We start from the raw sequence: 21,852 nt of genomic DNA, 5'->3' as shown, positions 1-21,852 counted from the left end.
CAAAACAATGAAAGTCGGGCTGTAACAATCAATGGTGAGGTTTTTTTTAAGCTTGGAAAATAAAGTTGGAACACCTTTACTTTGTAGATAAAACTCATAAATGATATTTGAGAATGAATAAGCTAGCAACTTTAACGCGCCTATGATGTAGCGTTTTGTCGAAGAATTTTGCAAGAGAGAGATGGGTGAGTATATCGGACAGTGAGTATATCCCCTTTCTCTCGCATATATACGCTTGTACGTTTGCAAGCAAGATGTATAAGTGCATGTGACAAAGCGGGAAAGCTAGAGCAAGGCGTCTCACGCGCTGACTCGCTCCCGCTTTTTATAACCACGTAACCAACTCAAAAATTCAATAAAAAATTACTACAGTGGCTCAATCTGTGGCTAATTGCCACCCATCGCCAAAATAGCTATGCCCGAAAGATATAATGATTCCAAAGAATCGGATTTCAAATTTGAATGTATAAAATTTCTCTCGAATAACGAAGTTGTGATTGAAATGTTCGAATCATGTTTCGTATTTTGCTTGTCACAGAGCTGTGCGTCAAATGTCTAAAGTAATAAAATGTTCCGATTGCTAGGCATTTAGAATTTTTTTAATTCATTATTTTTGTATTTTATATGTTTATAAATGTGTGTTTTATTTTAAGTTATTATGTTTTATTGCGAACGTTTGAGTTTGTGCTTGACATAGGAAATGCATAGGGGTGCGTGCAATGACAAAAAGACATAGCATGGTCTCGTTATACGCTCAATTAAAAATATTTCGGTCTCTCGATAGGTAACAAAATATAAATTCAAACTAAATTGAGCAGATTGTAATTTTCGTATGTTTTTAAATTTTACAAAAATAAATTTATTATAATAGAAACTGATAAATAGGAACCGTAACACTATTTTAATACGTAACCCAAAAAACCTTTAGCTATTTGATACGAATGATTGAAATTTAAAGCGTTATATTTACCCCTATTGTTGTGTCATGCTCGACAATTCATTGTACTTGGATCAAACGTTTGTCAGTCATTGTGGAGTCTACTATCAGCTTGACCAAAGCTACAATGGCGTTTATTAAAACTGGTACAATCTGTCATATAATTAACTTTTTACTTTTCATTTAATATTACTTATTCATGAAACTTATTTACGTATTGTATCTCATTTAATTATAAACATAACTTTCACACAATGCTAAATTGTTTTTTTACTTTTGCAGAAGCTGACATAGAAAATAATAAAGAAATATTTCCTTCTATCAACATGGATCATTGTAAAGTCGAGGTAATAAGACATAATATGTAATACTGGTTAATGCATGCAATTTAAACACCCATACCCGTACCCGTGAATATTTCTTACAAATAGATAATTCAGAGTGCCTTCAACCGTTAATCAAAGGACGCAAGTATTTAAACGTATTTTTTCATCACTAAAATATATATGTTAACGGAACTAAAATAGGATAAAATAGTTTGCAAAAAACGCATCACTTCCCTGAAACATAAGTTTTGAGTTATAGCCGTAATGCGTGTTTGGATTTGTTGAAACTTTTTATATGCATTGAAGAGTATGTCACGTATGAAATGAGGATTTTGTGACATAATTTTATATGGGTCACTACGATCTTCGCAATTATCTAAGATAAAGCATTTAAATTTGAATAAAATTTATTTAAAAAGGACTATATATTTGGTAATAAAATTTAGCATGCCCCATTTTATTATTATGCCAGTTTATACATAGCTACAAAAGTTAAAATTTTTTTCGAGGCGGAACCTATAAAACTTGAATATGAAAGCAGCGAAGATACATTAAAAAATGACGCAGACGACATGTTCGAAATGGGTTAGACATACTTAATATCTAGTATACTGTTACATTTTAATATATTTTAATTATTGATTATTGTCTAATTTTAGAAATACACGATGTTAAAGATATACTTAAGGCGAATACAACCAGTGTTGACATGTTATCTCAACAAATTTACGATGCACCAAAAGTAATAGTCAAATAGATTTTGATTTGTATTCAATTCGATGTTTACCTAATGAATTCATTTTTAATTTCAGAAACCAGAGAAAGGTCCTTATAAAAATAAGTGTTTTAAATGTGAAAAATCATTTAATTATAAAAGTAGACTTTTAAAGCATATAAAAATTCATAGCGATATTCATGAGTTCAAATGTGAAAAATGCGGAAAAGCATTCAAATATCCAATCTCACTCTCAAAACATATGCTAGCTCATAGTGATGCTCGTGACTTTGGATGTACAACATGTGAAAAAACATTTAAGTCTCAAGAGTATCTTTCAAAACATATGTACACTCATAGCGATATTCGTGCTTTTAAATGTGAAAAATGTGGAAAAACATTTAAACGTCAAAACTACCTTTCTCAACATATGCGAACTCATAGCGATGTTTGTAACTTTAAATGTGAACAATGTGGAAAAGCGTTTAAATGTGAAGAATATCTTTCACAACATATGCGAACTCATAGCGATATTGGTGATTTTCAATGTAATAAATGTGAAAAAGCATTCAAATACAAAATCTCACTCTTGAGACATATAAAAAATCATAGCGATTTAATTCAATCTAAAGGCGAAGATTCATATTGTGCGTTTAGATGTGATAAATGTGGAAAAGCATTTAAATTTAAAAACCAACTCTTAGAGCATTTGAAATCTCATAGCAATGTTTGTGATTTTAAATGTGAAAAATGTGGTAAAAAGTTCAAATATGAAACCTCACTTACGAAACATATGCGTGTTCATAACAATGATTGTAACTTTGAATGTGATAAATGTGGAAAAGCATTTAAATGTCAACATAGTCTTTCACGTCATATGCGAACTCATAACGGTGGTAGTGACTTTGCATGTAAAATATGTGATAAAGCATTTAAATGTCAAGACTATCTGTCACAGCATATTCGAATTCATAACAACATTTGTAACTTTAAATGTGAAAAATGTGGAAAAGCATTCAAATGTCAAGAGTATCTTTTAAAACATATACGAATTCATAAGGATGTTCGTGACTTTGAATGTGAAATTTGTGGAAATTCATTCAAAAACAAATTCTCACTTCTAAGACATAGAAAAGCAATGCATTTGAAACTAAGAGCCAACATTCATTTAATATGAAATCTAGTAATACTTTTGAATGTGACATATGTGGAAAAGTACAAAACAATATACATTCTTTCACGACATAAGCATACTCATAGCAATATACATCAAACCAAAATACATCCTTCATATAATACAAAATGTTGTCGTGCTTTTATATGTGATTATTGCGGAAAAGGATTTAAATATAAAAACAGACTTTCACGTCATATGAAATCTCAAAGAGATGATTATGATTTTGAACGTTAAAACTGCAGAAAAGCATTCAAATATAAAAATTTACTTTCAAAACATATGCAAACTCATAGCAATGTTTGCGATTTTAAATGTGAAAAATGTGGAAAAGCATTAAAATGTCAAAAAATTCGAGAGAATTTATAAAGAATAAAGAAATAAATTTAGAAAGTATAAAGAAATAAAACAAAATGTGAAATCTATAAGTGTACATAAAAATGATCGAAATGAGGATGAAGTGAAAATATATTTTATTTTATTTTTCAATTTTTAATTGTTTAAGAAAATGTAATATGAATAAAGTTTTTTTCTAAATTTTATCTTTCTTGTTTTTACACCTAACAACGCTACCTGTAATAATAAACACATTGCATACCGAGGATTATTCTTAAAAATGCAATTAGAACCTAAATTTACTTTTTAAACCATCATAAAATTTTAATTAGATATTGTTTTAAGGTAAAATTTAAAATATAGTTTCGTTAGCTTTTTATATTCACAATGGTAAAATCAATAAACGTCAAACGGGTACTAATAAAATAAATAAATTTATGTTGTGAATCACCAAATACACTTATTTAAAAAACGATACAGATTATGATAAAATAATAATGAAATATTCTTAGTTAATTTTAAAACCAAGAACTTTCAACTGGTGGTATGTAGATTCAAATATTAGCGGCAAACCTCATATTAGGAGTAATGAATACGTTTGAAGACCGTAAGTAATTAAAAAGAAAATCTAAAAATATCAGTTTTTAATCTATCCAGAATATGTCATTTTTGTGAAATCATGTCGAAATACATTTCCACCAGTAGATGTATGTTTTTACCTCTGAAAATATAATTTATTTAGCAGGCGCTAGTAAAACTATATAATTCCTACTTTTCCATAAGTAGTAATATATACATTTACATACTTATCATTATTTATTTATATGCGATGTATAAATGTTAAAGTGAATGTGTATTTTTCAATCAAGATATAATTAAACTGATTTGTAAGGAGCGTTCCCAAAGCGAATTAAATGTTTGTTATTTAAGTATATACGACTGAAATGCCAACGAGGCGCCAAAGCCGTTGTCTTCCTGTCGAGGTATGTCGAAGAATGTGCTACCATCCGCCGCCGTCATGTCAGCGTTACCAGCGTACCGATAAAATTTCCTGTAATGAATGAATAAATAAACAAATAAGTATGCCTCCATTTAATTTAATTTAAATAAATAAATCACTTTGGCGCTAGCCAGCATCTTAACCCTTCCTTGGTGAGTATTAACTGTGATTTTTTTAGTTTTTAGCCTAGGAATTTGTGTTTTTATTTTTGAGTCATTTGGGGGAGGGGTGGGTGGGGCATTTACCCCCCTCCCCTTAAATTACGTCCAACACTATTATATCAGAAATCCGTAGTAAATGTCCCCACCTGCCTCTCTCTCAAAATAACGTCAAGCTAAATTTAATTAAAAAATTGTGGCTTTATGTAAAGATAAAACTAGCTGCAATTTTGACGAATTGAAAAGGCAACAATGTTTATGCAAAACTAAATTTATCCCTCGGATGAACATTGATAGGAATCGGATTTGAAGCTGACATAATTCACAACGCGATTAAAACTGTAGCAGTTATTGTGAAAATTTGAATGCGTTATTATGAAAATATTTTTATATCTATAGTGTTCGCGTGGAAATTCTAAAAGAAATTTGTAATGAAGTTGACACAGAGTATTAAAAATTGTTAGGCTATAGTAAAACTAGGTGGCTCGTGCTTATGTCTGCTATTGAAAGAGCTTTGAAACTGTATAAGTCATTAAAAAACTACTTTTTGAACATCGATAAATGTTCAAACATATTGAGGACCATTTTTAAAACCCTGACTCTGAATTATGGCTTTTTTATGCATGCAGTCAGCAATGTTCTCTCAAACTGTGTTAAAAATGGGGGGCGAAGAAAATAAATCAACTCAAAGACAATTTGGCTATGAAACAAAGTACTCCGTTTCTCCCCCCCCCCTGTTTGTAATTTAATGTCAAAATTGCAAGAAAATGGCTGCAGTGGTGTTAATGAAGAATATATAAAAACCAAAGCCGCCGAGTCCTATCAAATAATATTTGGAGCGGTAGACTTTCTTCTGTAAAGAATTAGAAATATTTAAATGGATTAATTTAACCAAAATACCTATTTGGGAAGAAATTCAAATTAAGGGATGTTTTGATTAAAAGGAAATTTATTAATTGTAAGAAAGATACAGAAATACTTGATGATTATTCGCTTATTTATAATTACATGACACCGCAAAAAGTGACAGAATGGAACACTGGGAATTGTTCAAACACTCCACTTCAATAATTAGAATCATTCGGACATCCGTATAATTATTGAATATACCTATTTTATGTCTGCCAGGCACTTATGCACCCGTAGAAGGGATCTTTTCTCTAATGAATAAATTGTGGATGAGCGAAAAACACAGTTGAAAGTAGCAGTTCTTAGAACCACGACGAAAGCTTTTGTCGTGGAACCGTTTTAAAGTTAGAGGAAATAAAAAGTAAATTTAAAAACCGAGTAAAATATTTGCGGGAATGTAATTTTAGTGCGCTAGGCAAAAAAAAACAACTGACGAATAAAACGAACGATTTGAAACGAAATCTGACACATTTCTAGCTCCCCAATTTTTCTTACATGCTCGACTGTAAATTGTATTTAGACCAAACATTGGTCTGTGTTATTTTGACGTCTACTGTTGTACTAGATACAGAGTTACAATGGCGTTTATTAAAACTGGTATAATCTGTTATAACATTTTCTTTTACAATATTACTTCTCCATAAAACTCATTTACGTTAAAAATATGAATAGTTAGATAATAAACGTATTTTATTTTCTTTAAATTTATAACTTTCACATGTTACTAAATTGTTTTCTCAATTCTGCAGAAGCTGACATAGAAGATAATAAAGAAAAAATTCCTGCCATCAACATGATTTATTATAAAATCAAGGTATTGAAACATTATATGTAACACTTGTTAATTCATGCTACATATATTTAGTTAAAGGAGAACAGATTTTGAAAATATCAATGCAGGACACTAAAAAGAGTAATTTCATAAATTTTTTTTGAGGAGAACAAAACTTTTGAGAAAGTATATCCTCAAATGAGAACGATTGGCCACCCTAGTAAAATAAAACTCAAACGAGTTTTTGTTTGATGAATTTAATAAAGTTTACTGCTTACATCTCATGTCTTACCAGAACACTCAAAAAACCAGTACTATACTGGTAAATCCATTATGAATGGTCACCTTACTTGTGGTGAATTTTCTTGCATGATTGTGGCGAATAATTCGTTCCGGTGTAAACTAAAATATTTAAAAAAACTGCTTTATGATTAACAGTGAAGTCAGATGGCTTTCAATTTAATGTAATTATTTAGTACACTGTAAACAAGGTTTTTATGTTCTAAGACAAAGCATTTAAATTTTAATTGATCTTTTTAAAAATTACCTTATATATTCGGTAATAAAACTAGGTGTGTTGCATTTCATTATAATGTTTATAAATGGTTACAAAAGTTAATTTATTTTTATTTTCAAGGGTGAACCTATAAAATGCGAATATGATAGCAGCGAAGATACATCAAAAAATGACGTAAACGACATGATTGAAATAGGTTAGACGTACTTAATACTTTGGCATACATTTACATTTTGAAATATTTTAATTATTGATTATTATATGATTTTAGAAGTGCACGATGTTAAAGATATACTTAAGGCGAATACTATCAGTGATGACGTGTTATCCCAACAAACTTCCAACTCCCCCAAAGTAATAGTCGAATTGATTTCGATTACTATGTATTTCAATATTAAACTAATTAATGAAATTTAAATTTCAGATATCAGAAAGGGAAAAGGGTAGCAGAGTTAGATGTACACACCGTGAATCTTATAAAAATAAGTGTGATAAATGTGAAAAATCATTTAAATATAAAAGTAGACTTTTAAAGCATATAAAAACGCATAGCAATATTCATGACTTTGAATGCGAAAAATGTGGGAAGGCATTCAAATATCAAATCTCACTTTCCAAACATATGCGAATTCATAGCGACGTTCGTGACTTTGAATGTAAAAAATGTGGAAAAACATTCAAATCTCAAGAGTATCTTTCAAAACATATGCCTACTCATAAGAATGTTCGTGATTTTGAATGTGCAAAATGTGGAAAAGCTTTTAAACTTCAAAGCTATCTCTCTCAACATATGCGAACTCATAGCGATGTTTGTAACTTTAAATGTGAACAATGTGGAAAATCATTTAAATGTCAAGTGTATCTCTCACAACATAAGCGAACTCATAGCGATGTTGGTTATTTTAAATGTAATGAATGTGAAAAGGCATTTAAATATAAAATATCACTCTTACGGCATATCGAAAATCATAGCAATTTAATTAAAAATAATTGCAAACTTTCATACCTTATGAATTCTTATTGTGCTTTTGAATGCGACAAGTGTGGAAAAGCATTTAAATTTAAAAACAAACTTTTGGGTCATATGCAATCTCATATCGATGTTTGTAATTTTAAATGTGATAAATGTGGAAAAGAATTTAAATATAAAACTTCACTCACGAAACATATGCATACTCATAGCGATGATCGTAACTTTGAATGTGATAAATGTGGTAAAACATTTATTACTAAATATACTCTTTCTATACATATGAAAATTCATAGCGATCTTTGTCACTTTGAATGTGATAAATGTGGAAAAGCGTTCAAATATAAAACGTCACTTTCAAAACATATGCAAATTCATAGTGATGTACGTGATTTTAAATGTCAAAAATGTGAGAAAGCATTCAAATGTCAAAATTATCTTTCACAACATATGCGGTCGCATAGCGATATTTGCGATTTTAAATGTGAAAAATGTGGAAAAGCATTCAAATGTCAAGAGTATCTTTCACAACATATGCGAACACACAGCGATGTTCGTGAATTTGAATGTAAAAAATGTGATAAAGCATTTAAATGTCAAAACTATCTGTCACAACATATGGTAACACATAGCAATGTTTATGACTTTAAATGTGAAAAATGTGGAAAAGCATTCAAATGTCAAGAGTATCTTTCACAACATATGCGAACTCATAGCCATGTTCGTGACTTTGAATGTGAAGTATGTAGAATTTCATTTAAATACAAAATCTCACTTTTAAGACATATGGAAAATAATTGCATTTTAAAACCAAAAGCCAAATTTAATACCATATGAAACTACATAGTGTTTTTGGATTTTGGATTTGGAGACATGGCTCAGCGAATCTGTCGATCATTGCTACGTAACATTCTGAAGAGAGCAATGGCAGAGGAAGAGAGCGAGGTTGGCTATCAGAACCGAAAAGATTCGCTCCGTGCGCCTCCTGGACCACCTTTACACTTTTGAAGAGCACTTTTGGATCTGTGCATCGCTGTCTGCATTTCATACTTTTCTTTATACAACATAGGACAACCATAGACGCCTTCTTCAAACAGATACGAGTATAGTACCATTTTCAAAAATATTATTATTATCTGATCTATGACATGTTGGATTTTACTCGAATATTTCTGGTGTGAAAATTATTTCTTATTTTTTAATTTATAGTTTTATTTACAACATTTTATGTAAATTTTTAATAATGTTTATAGTAATGTAAATTTTTTAATATTTATATATGATGTATGTAAATGTTTAATAAAACAAAAAACAAACGTTTTGGAGCGCATTAGTATTGAAGATTGGAAATAAAGCATGTATAGCACTGATAATCAGTGAAGGCAATTTGTAGAAAAAGGTAATCCACTAAAAAGGCAAGCTTAGGGCAGTGACGTCGTTCAAGTTTTTTTCAGAGGAGCTCAAAAGCTGGCCAGTCAGTGTCTTTTTAATATTTTGATTTCATTAAACATTAATTTTTCAGCCCAAATTCATGTTCATCCCTAATTAGAGTATGTCAAAAGCAATAAAATCGTGCAGTCTTCATTGCAATAGGAACGCTCGCTTATTTAACGTTCATATTAAGACTTCTTACAAAAAATATTACAGCTTACAATAAGTGAGAATCGAAAGAAGCATATCTAAACCAAATTTTGATCAATGGGAGAGCGCAATAACCAATTATCCATTCTGAGAAGTCAGAAGCAATAAAAGGTTTTATTGCTTTTGACGTGAAATTTTGACTTCTGAGAAGTGATTTCTTTTCACCCTCCTAATGACCAAAGTTCAGTTTGAATATACATTGACCGGTACTCTCATATCAGAAGTCCGTAGTAATATCAGTAAGGATAGCTATCAACTTTAAAATAAGTTGGTTTAATTTGTATTTTGAACTTGACCTAATGAAAGTTCTAAAACTATTTTTAATTTGAGAACTTTCGTTTAAGCTGGGCTTGGTAAATTCGTGTAGGTTAAATTTGGGTTTCAACAGAAAATGGGCGTTTCGCAACTTTGAGTTTCATACACATTTTAGAGCAGCATATAATTTTACTAGCATCTCTCAGTTGAATTATATTTTCGTTAGTAGAAATATATATTTTCTGGTTAGATGTATTTGAAATTGACGAGTGAAACATGTAACTTTACTGAAAAATACATATTACACATAATTCGATTTCATTAGAATTCATAATATTTAATTAAATAACATGCATTTTCCTAGAAAAAATTATGGAGGGCCAAATACATCTGCTTTCCCAAATGACGTCCCTAGCCTGGGGCGAATTGTATCGAAAAATGTGATTTTATATATTCAGTGGAAGGATTAATCCATTTAAAATTTTGTTTTGAAAGGGTGTTTTTGAACGGCTACAAAATAACGAAGGCATTACTTTGGACATCTATTGCCAACAAATCGAAAGATTAACCCTTTTGTATAATGTAAGGTTCAGATTTTGAAAATATCAAAGGTAGACACTAAAAATAAAAATATTGCTGCGGGAACTAAAAAAAGTTCACTTCGGAAATTTTTGTTAAAAGCAGGGCTGTGGAGTCGGAGTCGGAGTCGGAGTTGGAGTCGTGGAGTCGTGGTGTTTTGACCAGAGTTGGAGTCGGAGTCGGAGTCGTGAAAAATGAGCGACTCCGACCATTTTTTTAAATTATGAAATTTATGAATTTTTAATTTCGTAATAATGAATGTGTATAGCGTATGAATATTAAACGTGTAGAAGAACACCAAAAATACCTGATAAAATTAAACTTTTTTGAGTCGGAGTTGAAATCGGAGTCGGAGTCGGAGTGGAGTCGTGCTGTTAGTAAATATCGGAATCGGAGTCGGAGTCGGAGTCGTGTTTTTTTTTTAACGACTCCACAGCCCTGGTTAAAAGGCTATCTCGGTAATATTTATTTGAAGATAAATTCCGAAGATACCCAAAACATAGGGGCATTGCGGAAATTTTTGTTCAAAAACCAACTCGGAATTTTATAAGTTTGAGAAATTCTATACCTTCAAATTCAAGATCCTTTGGAATCATATTTTTCGGTTATCGCTATAAATATTATTTTAACTATGTAATGTTAATCATATTCAAATTATTTAACGATGTAAAAATATTAAATATATGTACTTTTTAAGTCGAAAAATAATTAAGAAGCGCATGAATATTCTGCGTTTCGACATAACTCTCCCGACGACATGCAAACAAATACTGATTTTTGTGTTTTGCATTTTAGTGTTGAGGATAATTTATTATGTGAAATAACCCAACCGTTTAAAAATATATACACAAATTTCACCGTTAAAAACTAGAATTTGTGTAGCTAATACCGACAAAAAAAGTCAAAGAAAAGTCCGCGCATTGTTCATTGTAACTGTAATAATATTCTAACATGTAACGAACGATTAAATTCGTAAAGTTATCGTTAAAGTGGGGAATTGTAGGTGTCATTAGGCATTTGAAAAAATAAAAAACCACTGGAATCGACGGATTATTAAACACTTTCATGGGACTAGCATTATTTACATTACATCTTAACGCTTGCTATTTTATAAAATACGTTATGTTTATGGTACAAGAGATTGAAAATCAAGTTTTTAATATTACTATTTGTTTTACAATTATATATTTCAAACGAATGATAGAAATTAAATCTGAAGCAGGAAATTAAATAGTTTTTAAGTTTGAGCTAGCGCTAAAATAAGTTATTATATCAAAAATTATTATTGAAACATTGAAAAAACGAATAATTTATTTCAATGCGTTACGTAGAATAAAATGCTGGATATTCCAATAGAACGATTGAAATTTGACGTATTTCTAGTTCACCATTTTTTTCCATGCTTGACTATTAGTTGTATTTGGACCAAAAATGTTATTTTGACGTCTGCTGTCAATTAGACGCCGAAATACGATGGCGTTTATTAAAACCGGTATCTATTATATCATGTTCTTTTTCGATCTCAAATAAAGTTTTTATATTTCAGCTAATATCACTTCATCATAAAACATAGAAACGGAACATCTTGTTTATTCTTTAATTATATACTTTTCACAAGATGCTAAATTGTTTTTTTTCATTTATGCAGAAGCTGACACAGAAAATAATGAAGAAATATTTCCTTCCATCAACACGATTCCTTGTAATATCAAGGTAATGAGACATTATAAATAACAATAATTAATGCTTGTGCGAAAAATATTTCTTATAAATAGATAGTACAGAGCGCCTTTGACTGACCTTCAAAGTTAATATTTCAAATTTTTCTATCCATAAATAATGTAGAAATGTCACCAGTATTGAAATATACGTATCACTTTTTAAAACCATAAAATTTTAGGATATACATATGTATATATAATCCATGGTTGGATTTATTGATGGAACATGTTATTATTCATTTAGGGGGGGTATGTCTAACGTGACCATTTATTTTTTCTTTAAAATGGGAAATTACTTATTTTTAGACAATGGTATGCACGTGATCATAAAGATCAGTTTATTAGGAGGGGTTTTAATATTTTATCTCCTAAAACATTACTACAAAATAATAAAGTTACTCGATCTTTGCTTGCCTTAAACTCACTTGATTTTTGTCAGACTGCGATGTACGTTCAATAAAAATAACTATGTATTTGATAATAAAACTAGGCATACTACATTTCATTGTTTTGTCAGTTTTTACCTGCCTACAAAAGTTGCTCTGGTTTTTTTTTCAAGTCGGAACATGTAAAACACGAATATGATAGCAGTGAAGATACACCAAAAAATGACATAGACGACATGTTCGAAATAGGTTAGAATAAAATTCAGCATACTGTTACATTTTAATATGATATATTAAAATTATTGCTTATTGTTTGATTTTAGAAATGCACGATGTTAAAGATATACTTGAGGTGAATACTATCGGTGTTGATGTATTATCTCAACAAAATTACAATGCTCCCAAAGTAATAATCAAATAGATTTCGATTACTATTTATTTCGATATTAACCTAATGAATGAAATCTAAATTTTAGAAATCGAAAAGACGAAAAGGTACCAGAGTTAAACGTATGCACAGTGAACCTTATAAAAATAAGTGTGACAAATGTGAAAAATCATTTCGGTATAAAAGCGCACTTCTAAAACATAATAAGATTCATAGTAATGTTTATGACTTTGAATGTAAAATATGTGAAAAAGCATTTAAAACTCATCACCATCTTTCACAACATTCGCAAACTCATAACGTTCGGATCTTTGAATGTGACAAATGTGGAAAAACCTTCTTTGCTAAACAAGGTCTTGTAAGACATATGCTAACACACAGTGCTGTGCGTAAATTTATATGCGATTTATGTGGAAAAGCATTCAAATCTCAATGCCATCTTTCAAATCATAAGCAAACTCATCTACAAAATCATAATGATGATCGTGATTTTAAATGTAACAAATGTGGGAAAACGTTTTTATATAAACACACTCTTTCAGGACATATGAAAACACACAATATGAAATCTCGTCGTACTTTTGGATGTGATAAGTGTGGAAAAGCATTTAAATATAAATGTAGACTTTCAGTGCATATAAAATCTCATAGCGATATTTGTGACTTTAAATGCGAAGAATGTGGAAAAGAGTTCAAATATAAAATTTCGCTTCTAATTCATATGCAAACTCATAGCAATTTACGTAACTATGAATGTGAAAAATGTGGAAAAGCATTCAAATATATTTCCTCTCTTTCAGGGCATATGCAAACTCATAGCGACGTTCGTGAATTTGAGTGTATAAAATGTGGAAAAACATTCAAATGTAAAAAATATATGTCACGTCATATGCAAACTCATAACGATGTTCGTAATTTTGAATGTGAGAAATGTGGAAAAGCATTCACAATTAAACAAAATCTTTTAATACATATGAAATCTCATAGTGATGTATTTAACTTTGAATGTGAAAAATGTGGAAAAGCATTTAAATATATCTCCTCACTTTCAGGACATATGAAAATTCATAGCAATGTTCGTGACTTTGAATGTGAAAAATGTGGTAAAGCGTTTAAAAATAGAAGTGCAATCATAAAACATCTGCGAATTCATGGCTATATTCGTGACTATAAATGTAAAAAATGTGGAATAGAATTCCAACTAAAATACCATCTTTCACATCATATGCAGAATCATAAATGTTAATAAAGAATTTTATAAAATAGTGTCATTTATAATTTTTTTACCTTGTCACCTTGAACATAATCGAGAAAGAGATTTTTTTTCTAGGTAATATGCCACATAATCTTTAGAAATATTAGTAACAAATTGTTTAGCTGAGCGCTGACTGCTAATAATACATACATACATATTTACAATATCCAATACTTTGTTAAAACATAAGTAGCATTTTTTTATTTTGTAATAAAATATCTTGTCCTAAATCTTATTTTTATTTAATGTCCTACACTAGTCTTCCAAAGCTTTTAGTCATTGAGTGAATTACATGCAATAAATCAAAACAAAACAGACATTTAACTATGTATTGTGTTTAAATAGGTGAATTAATTTCCTTTTTTTGTATATATACATAGAGCGACCTCAATTGAGGGGGAGGGTATTTGCCCCCTTCAATTGGGTTAGAAAAATGCATTTCATTTAATAAAACCGAAATATTAAGAAGACAATCTCTGACTGACCAACTTTTGCCCCCTCTTTGAAAAAGCTGAAACAAGGTCCCGGATTTACAATCAGAAATTTTCAGATTATCCCTCAATGAAAATATTTAAAAAATGGTATCATGAAAATAGGTGATTTCAGTGAAATCATGTCGGAATTAATTTTCATTGATAGATATATATTTTTACTAGTGAAAATATAATTGATGTGGCAGGTGCTAGTAAAATTATGTGATTTCAACTATTCCATAAGTAGTAATATATACATTTACATACTTATCATTATTTATTTACTTATCGAGTGTTCCCGCTACACCAGCGACTGCACGATTTTATTGCTTTTGTCGTGGATTTTTTCTTTATGAGAAGGGATAAATTTTTGCCCTCTCCTATTTAGCAAAATTCGGTTTTAAATATGTTTCATTCGATTCTTACTTATTATAAGTCGTATTATTGCTATAACAAGTTTTAATATGAACGCTAGATAGCTGAGCATTTCCACTACTACAGTGACGGCACAATTTTATTGCTGACATGGGTTCTAATTAGATACTCCCATGAATTTGTCATTTAATGAAATAATATTTTGGCGACGGAAGAAGCCAATTATACACGGTTGAGCCGCTGCACTAGTATTTTATTGAATATATTTTAAGTTACAGGTTAGAATATATGATATTCGGTGCACGAGGCACGCACCGGCTATGCGAGCCCATCTAAAGTCACCAACAGAATCTGTGCCCGTCCTGTCAGTGTTACCAGAGTGCCGCTAAGTTTTGGCTTTAATAAAACATATACATATATATAAATACAAAGATTTAAAGTTCGTGGGCCCCACGCACTATGAATTTTAATGAAATGGAAATATTCCAAAAACGACTATGTCTGACTGGGCAATTTTTGCCCCATTCTGGAAAAAATTGAAATGGCGTTCCTGTATATTAAATTTTGTTGGGATTTTTGTTTGATGTGCCACAAAATAAATTCTCCTCATCCAGAGTGTTGTAAGGGAAAAGAATTTAGCAGACACTGATTTAAAAGGAGGAGCATTATGTAGATTTATATAGCAACACGTTGGCCGGTTTCATAGCCGTTAGGGCCAACCGTTTTTTCAAGTTCGTGCCTTGACGTTTAATTGACGTGAAAATTAGATTTTGTTAACAATTTTATTGCTTTCCTCCCAACGATGGCTGCCAATCTCACAACTTTATTTCAGACAGTGCATAATGATAAAACGGCCATAGAGTTTTTGCAGAATTGTAACATTATTCCAAGAGTGAAAATGTGTACGAATGGACACGAAATGAAAATTTCATTTCGTTGTTCAAAACGGCCCTCATGGCAATGTTATAAACGAACCTGTAGAATATCTATAGGAATACGTAAAGGGACCTGGCTTGACAATTCAAGAATTTCATTTCGAAATGTAGTGTTGTTTATTTACTTTTGGTCTCGTGAAACGACAACTTTAAAATGGTGTAAACATGAGTTGGATATAGATAGGTGTACGGTTATTGACTGGAACAATTTCTTACGAGAGGTATGTTTGTGGCGATTGGAACAATTGGATTCAATGATCGGTGGGGAGGGAATGACGGTGGAAATCGACGAGAGTCTTTTTGTTAGACGAAAATATAATCAAGGGAAGATTTTACCTCAACAGTGTATATTTGGAGGACTTTGTCGAGAGACGAAGGATTGTTTTGCCATTCAAGTTCCTGACTGTTCCGCTGAAACTCTTTTGCCGATTATAAGGCAAAAAATCAGACCGGGCTCGATCATTGTTACCGATTTATGGCGAGCATACAATAATATTATATCAATTAAGCTTGAACACCAAACGGTCGACCATCGGCTTCATTTTGTTGACCCCGCAAAACTCGCAAATACCCAACAAGTGAAGGGTATGTGGGGCTCGGTGAAAATAAGAGAAGAAGAAGGCAATAAGAAAAGACGTGGAACAGATAGAAATTTCATGAACTCATACTTGGCTGAGTTCATGTGGAGAACGACATTAAACAATCGTGATCCTTTTCAAGCCATACTTGATGATATACCCTCATTTTGGTCGACTCAAATACCACGTAAGAATAGTTTGATTATTTTTAATAATATTATTTAAGTAAAATTATCTTGCCGATTGTATTGGTATAATTATGCATGCACGCACTAGTGAATACATGCGCACAATAGTGACTGACATAAAACGGAAGAGTACCCTAAATTGATTACTCGTTTTTGCAGAAACTGACATAGAAAATAACGAAGAAACACTTCCTTCCATCAACATGATTCATTTTAAAGTCGAGGTATTGAAACGTAATATGTAAAACTTGCTAATGCATGCGATTTAAACACAGTTTGTACATGTCTATAAAAATTAATCTGCTTCTTTTTTAAGGCAGAACCTATAAAATGCGAATACGATAGTAGCGAAGATACATCCAGAAATGACGTAGACGAAATGTTCGAAATTGGTTAGATACACCTAATATTTTAGCATAGTATTACATTTTAATATATTTAATTATTATATGATTTCAGAAAACCACGATGTTAAGGATATACTTAAAGCGAATACTATCAGTGTTAATAAGGTTGGTTGGGCAATTAAAATTCTTTATGTTCCATGTGTAAATTAAAGCATTTAACTTTAAATAGAATTTACTTGAAAATAACTTTATTTGGTAATAAAACTAGGCATGCCAAATTTCATTATTTTGCCAGTTTATATTTACATGCTTACAAAAGTTAATCTGTTTTATTTTCAAGACTGAACATGTAAAACTGGAATATGATAGCAGTGAAGATACACACAGGAATGACGTAGACGACATGTTCGAAATAGGTTAGACATAAATTCAGCCTTCTGTTACATTTTAATATCATATAATTAAATTATTGCTTATTATTTGTTTTTAGAAAAGCACGATGTTAAAAATATACTTAAGGTGAATACCATCGGTGTTGACGTGCTATCTCAACAAAATTACAACGCCCCAAAAGTAATAGTTAAATAGAATTCAATTACTATGTGTTTCGATATTTACTAACGAATGAAATTAAAATTTTAGTAACCAAAAAGAGAAAAAGGTACCAAAGCTAATATTATGCACAGTGAACAATTTGAAGACCTTCTCAAATTACAATTGCAGTAAGAGTGATTGTAATTTCATTTTCTTCCGATTTATTTTCGTTTTCTGGTTCATGGACGATATCTAAAGCTATACTAATAATGTTCCGTGTTTTCATTACACTCCGATGAATCTGACATATTTGATATGAACTATAAATAATGAAAATTTGTTATTCCTACTTTTATAATAAATAATACTTTCAAATGTAAATGTTATAAGTACTTACTTCGTTATTGCAATAATCTTCGTCTGATTCCAATTCAAACTTTTCAATCACGTCTTCATTATCCGAGAGAAATACTAAACCTTCAAATTCGAGATCTGATTCATCGGAATCATTATATCTTTCGGCAATTGCTATAAATATTATTTAAACTAAAATTAGTTTATATTAAGATTATTTAACTAAGTAAGAATATTAAATATACTTGTTTAGTCGAAAAATAATTGAGAAGCGCAGGAATATTCTGACGTAAATCTCCCGACGACAGGCAAACAAATACTGATGTACGATTGAAACGCCGTCCGATGCTTGTGTCAAACACACTAGTGCATCTCGCTTGCACATGTACAAACGAATCCATGTGAGAGAAAAAAAGGATATACTCACCCATCTCTCTGTTGCGAAATGGACACATTTTTAATGCTTGCTTATATTTATATCAGTCAACTTGATGCAGAAATACGATAGGGTTTATTAAATCTGGCATCATTTATTACATCATTTTATTTTTTCGATTTCAAAAAAGTTTTTAAATTTCAGCTGGCATCACTTCTTTGTGAAACTCATTTATGTTAAACATATGAATAGTTAGAAACGAAACATATTGTATTTTCTTTAATTACATAATTTTTTCAAAATGTTAACTTTATTTTTCATTTATGCAGAAGCTGACAGAAAATAATGAAGAAATATTTCCTTCAATCAACAAGATTCAGTGTAAAATCAAGGTAATGATTCGTAATACGTAACTGAAAATATTTCTTATAAATAGATGGTCGACAGCGCCACATTTCATTATTTTGCCGTTTGTACTGTTTTTTTTCTTCAGAAGTCGGAACATGTAAAACGAGAATATGATAGCAATGAAAATACAGTAAGAAATGACGTAGACGACATACATTCAGCATACTGTTAATATATTTACATTATTAATTATTGTATGATTTTAGAAATGCACAATGTTAAACATTCATAAATAAGGCGAATACTGTCAGTGTTGCTTCATTACATCAACAAAATTACAACACCTTCAAAGTAATAGTCAAATAGATTTCATTTACTATGTATTTTGATATTTACCTAACAAATGAAATTTAAATTTTAGGAACCGAAAGGAAAAGAGTACCAGAGTTAAATGTATGTACAGTGTACCTTATAAAAAAAAGGTGATAAATGTGAAAAAGCATTTCGATATATATGTGACATATGTGGAAAAATATTCATTGCTAAACGCGGTCTAGTAAGACATATGGAAACACAGCGCTGTTTGTAATTTTATATGTGATAAATGAGGAAAAGCATTCTAATTTCAATGCCATCTTTCAAATCATAAACAAACTCATACATAAAATTAAAAGGATCGTGAGTTTGAATGTAAAAAATGTGGAAAAGCATTATCATCTAAACACAGTCCTCAAATGTAAAAAATATTTGCCTCATCGTATGTAAACTCATAATGATGTTAGTAATTTTGAATGTGAAAAATGTGGAAAAGGATTCATAAAACACTAGATTTACCAGACCAGTCATTTTGACTGGTCGTGCAATTTCAATTCAAAATTTCTACCACATATAGCAATTGCTTTCCGAAATGATGTTATGACTTTTGTAGTAGAGAATACATTTTATGAACTTAATGTTACTTTATATATATTAGTAACAAATATATTTTTTGTTATTGACATTTATACCAGTACCAGTCAAAATTACTGGTGCGTCTTTCTATGAAAAAATGTATGGTTTCGAAAGAATCATGGAGCCCATGCAGTACATATAGCGCCCATGTGTCATTCGTTCATTCCTTTATCGGCGTTGACCCAATTAGGGCAATTACGTCATTTTTACAAGATTTTACGAGCACTTACTTCATAAATGCATGAGGCACAAACAGTCTTGTTTCGAGCTTCATTCAAAACACACCATAAAATCTTAGTTCCAAGCGATCTCCAATCGTAATCATTTATCTTTACCCGCACAGTTACACAGGTAAGAAACATACAATATTCAAAAATATATTCTTCAGTATGAAGCCTAAATAGGAAGAAAGTGTCTTAGTTTCTTCTTATTTTTATAGCGATCGTCAGCCCCTGAAAATGTCAAAACGAATAAAAGTTTCTACATATTTAGAAAATGCAACCAGCATACCTCTGGAATGTTCAGATGTAGAAAGTGAATTATATGATAGCGACGGTGAATTTTCAGATAGACAAATTGGTCCACAAGGTAATGGTGATAACAGTGCTATTATCGAGAGTAGTGATGAGGAAATTCCTGATGAAGACAATATAGATCAGTCAAGTGACAGTGGTTGCGAAAATATTCCGAACAAACGTACGAGGCGATGCATGCGATTCCCTTCCAGTTCTGAATCTGAAGGTGAAAGTAACGTACCAAATCAGCAAACTGAAATTGCTTCAGACGGAACTATTTGGACAAGAATTGAAGAAGGAGGTGTTGCTGGTAGATTACCAATTCAGTGTGCTTTCAAAGATGTACACGGACCAACAGCACATGCTAAAAGAAACATAAGTGGGAATCTAAGTAGTGCGTTCCTATTACTGATTGATAACCATATTTTGGAACATATACGAATTTGTACAGAGTTAGAAGCCTCTCGAGTTTTGGGGAAAAATGACAATTACGCAAGCAAAATTGAAGGGATTTCTTGCAATATTGTACGCACGTGGGGCATACGAAGGAAATACTTTGAGGCTTCAATATTTGTGGAACAACAAGTGGGGACCATCATTTTTCTCCAGCGCTATTAGTAGACGTGATTTTACTGAGATTCTGCGATACATTCGTTTCGACAAAAGAAATCAGAGGAGTCAACGTTTGCAAACAGACAAATTCGCTTTAGTCTCAGCAGTTTGGGACAAATTTATTGAAAATAGTCAAAATTGCTTCAAACCGGGAGCTTATATTACCGTGGATGAGCAACTTTTTCCAACGAAGGCCAGATGCAGATTTACCCAGTATATGCTAAACAAACCCCATAAATTTGGCATAAAATTTTGGCTGGCGTCTGATTTAGAGACAAAATATGTGATAAATGGTTTTCCGTATTTAGGAAAAGACGAGGCCCGAAGTGTATCAACCCCCCTAAGCGAATTTGTCGTAATGAAACTTCTTGAACCATATACCATGAAGGGTAGAACTGTAACAACAGACAATTTTTTTACAAGTATTCCTTTGGCGTTAAAATTAAGATCTAAAAATACTTCGTTGCTTGGAACAATACGCGCAAACAAGAGGGATCTGCCGATATCTTGCAAACTGAAAAAAGATAGCATGGCACGTTTCTCAACGTTGTTATACAAATCCAATGGATGCACACTTACCGTTTATAAGAGCAAACCAAATAAAAAAGTGCTTATACTAAGTACAAAACATAAACACATAAAAATTGATAAAGCTGCTAAGAAATTACCTGAAACTGTATCGTTTTATAATAGAACTAAATTTGGTGTCGATATCACAGATCAAATGGCACGAAAATATACGGTGAAATCAGGTTCCAGAAGGTGGCCATTACAAGTGTTTTTCAATATTTTAGATTTAGCCGGAATAAATAGCTGGATATTATACAAAAACATAACAGGAGAAAATATCTCACGAAAAGACTTTCTGTTTCGATTAGCAGAAGAACTTGCTTCAGAATATCAGACTTCAAGGCTAAAACCACACGAAGCTGATATACCAACTTCAAGTGGCACTGTTTCTGTACGCAAGTGGTGTCAAGTAGGATATTGCAATAACAATAAGACTACAAATATTTGCAATACATGCAAAAAAAGTGTATGCGGAAAGTGTACATACAGAAAAATCTACATATGTAGAAATTGTGATTGCAAACTGTAAACAATTAAGTGTTTTGTTATTTGACAATGTCAAGAAATCAATTTATTTATTACAATTAATATTGTTCAACTTTTTTCTCATTTTTTAATAGTGAATAAAGACTGGAAGCTACAATAAGCATTTTTTCT

General features: G+C 31.0%; 4 protein-coding genes across 7 annotated transcripts; all 4 read left to right on the top strand.

The window, feature by feature from the left end:
- Positions 1-1,024: 1,024 nt before the first annotated feature.
- Positions 1,025-3,694, top strand: LOC148238492 (uncharacterized). 2 transcript variants are annotated; one of them, XM_088203487.1, is made up of 6 exons: positions 1,025-1,083; positions 1,220-1,284; positions 1,369-1,404; positions 1,773-1,848; positions 1,923-2,005; positions 2,076-3,694. In XM_088203487.1, the coding sequence occupies exons 4-6, from the start codon at positions 1,836-1,838 to the stop codon at positions 3,153-3,155; spliced, it is 1,176 nt and encodes a 391-aa protein (XP_088059613.1). In that variant the 5' UTR covers positions 1,025-1,083; positions 1,220-1,284; positions 1,369-1,404; positions 1,773-1,835; the 3' UTR covers positions 3,156-3,694. The 2 variants fall into 2 exon arrangements, with proteins under 2 accessions (XP_088059613.1, XP_088059531.1); XM_088203405.1 differs by lacking the exon at positions 1,369-1,404.
- Positions 3,695-6,081: 2,387 nt separating this feature from the next.
- On the top strand, positions 6,082-9,013 carry LOC148238491 (uncharacterized). The gene is made up of 5 exons (XM_088202939.1): positions 6,082-6,152; positions 6,305-6,369; positions 6,965-7,040; positions 7,116-7,198; positions 7,269-9,013. The coding sequence occupies exons 1-5, from the start codon at positions 6,134-6,136 to the stop codon at positions 8,649-8,651; spliced, it is 1,626 nt and encodes a 541-aa protein (XP_088059065.1). The 5' UTR covers positions 6,082-6,133; the 3' UTR covers positions 8,652-9,013.
- Positions 9,014-11,722: 2,709 nt separating this feature from the next.
- Positions 11,723-14,269, top strand: LOC148238490 (uncharacterized). Of its 3 annotated transcripts, none has more exons than XM_088203103.1 (5): positions 11,723-11,781; positions 11,938-12,002; positions 12,570-12,645; positions 12,720-12,802; positions 12,873-14,269. In XM_088203103.1, the coding sequence occupies exons 1-5, from the start codon at positions 11,763-11,765 to the stop codon at positions 14,028-14,030; spliced, it is 1,401 nt and encodes a 466-aa protein (XP_088059229.1). In that variant the 5' UTR covers positions 11,723-11,762; the 3' UTR covers positions 14,031-14,269. The 3 variants fall into 3 exon arrangements, with proteins under 3 accessions (XP_088059229.1, XP_088059182.1, XP_088059308.1); XM_088203056.1 differs by having other exon boundaries at positions 12,528-12,645; XM_088203182.1 differs by lacking the exon at positions 11,723-11,781 and having other exon boundaries at positions 11,871-12,002; positions 12,528-12,645.
- Positions 14,270-15,575: 1,306 nt separating this feature from the next.
- On the top strand, positions 15,576-21,838 carry LOC148238489 (uncharacterized). Its single transcript, XM_088203289.1, has 10 exons — positions 15,576-16,587; positions 16,748-16,812; positions 16,905-16,980; positions 17,048-17,100; positions 17,276-17,351; positions 17,426-17,508; positions 18,529-18,591; positions 18,693-18,737; positions 18,814-18,898; positions 18,969-21,838. The coding sequence occupies exons 1-9, from the start codon at positions 15,690-15,692 to the stop codon at positions 18,841-18,843; spliced, it is 1,389 nt and encodes a 462-aa protein (XP_088059415.1). The 5' UTR covers positions 15,576-15,689; the 3' UTR covers positions 18,844-18,898; positions 18,969-21,838.
- Positions 21,839-21,852: the final 14 nt, after the last annotated feature.

This window comes from Plectrocnemia conspersa, unplaced genomic scaffold (genome assembly GCF_051122295.1).
Source record: "Plectrocnemia conspersa isolate PC_06_02 unplaced genomic scaffold, ASM5112229v1 ptg000001l, whole genome shotgun sequence".
Lineage (NCBI taxonomy): Eukaryota > Metazoa > Arthropoda > Insecta > Trichoptera > Polycentropodidae > Plectrocnemia > Plectrocnemia conspersa.
Note: the sequence above shows the minus strand (reverse complement) of the source record. Positions and strands in the feature narration are given on the sequence as shown.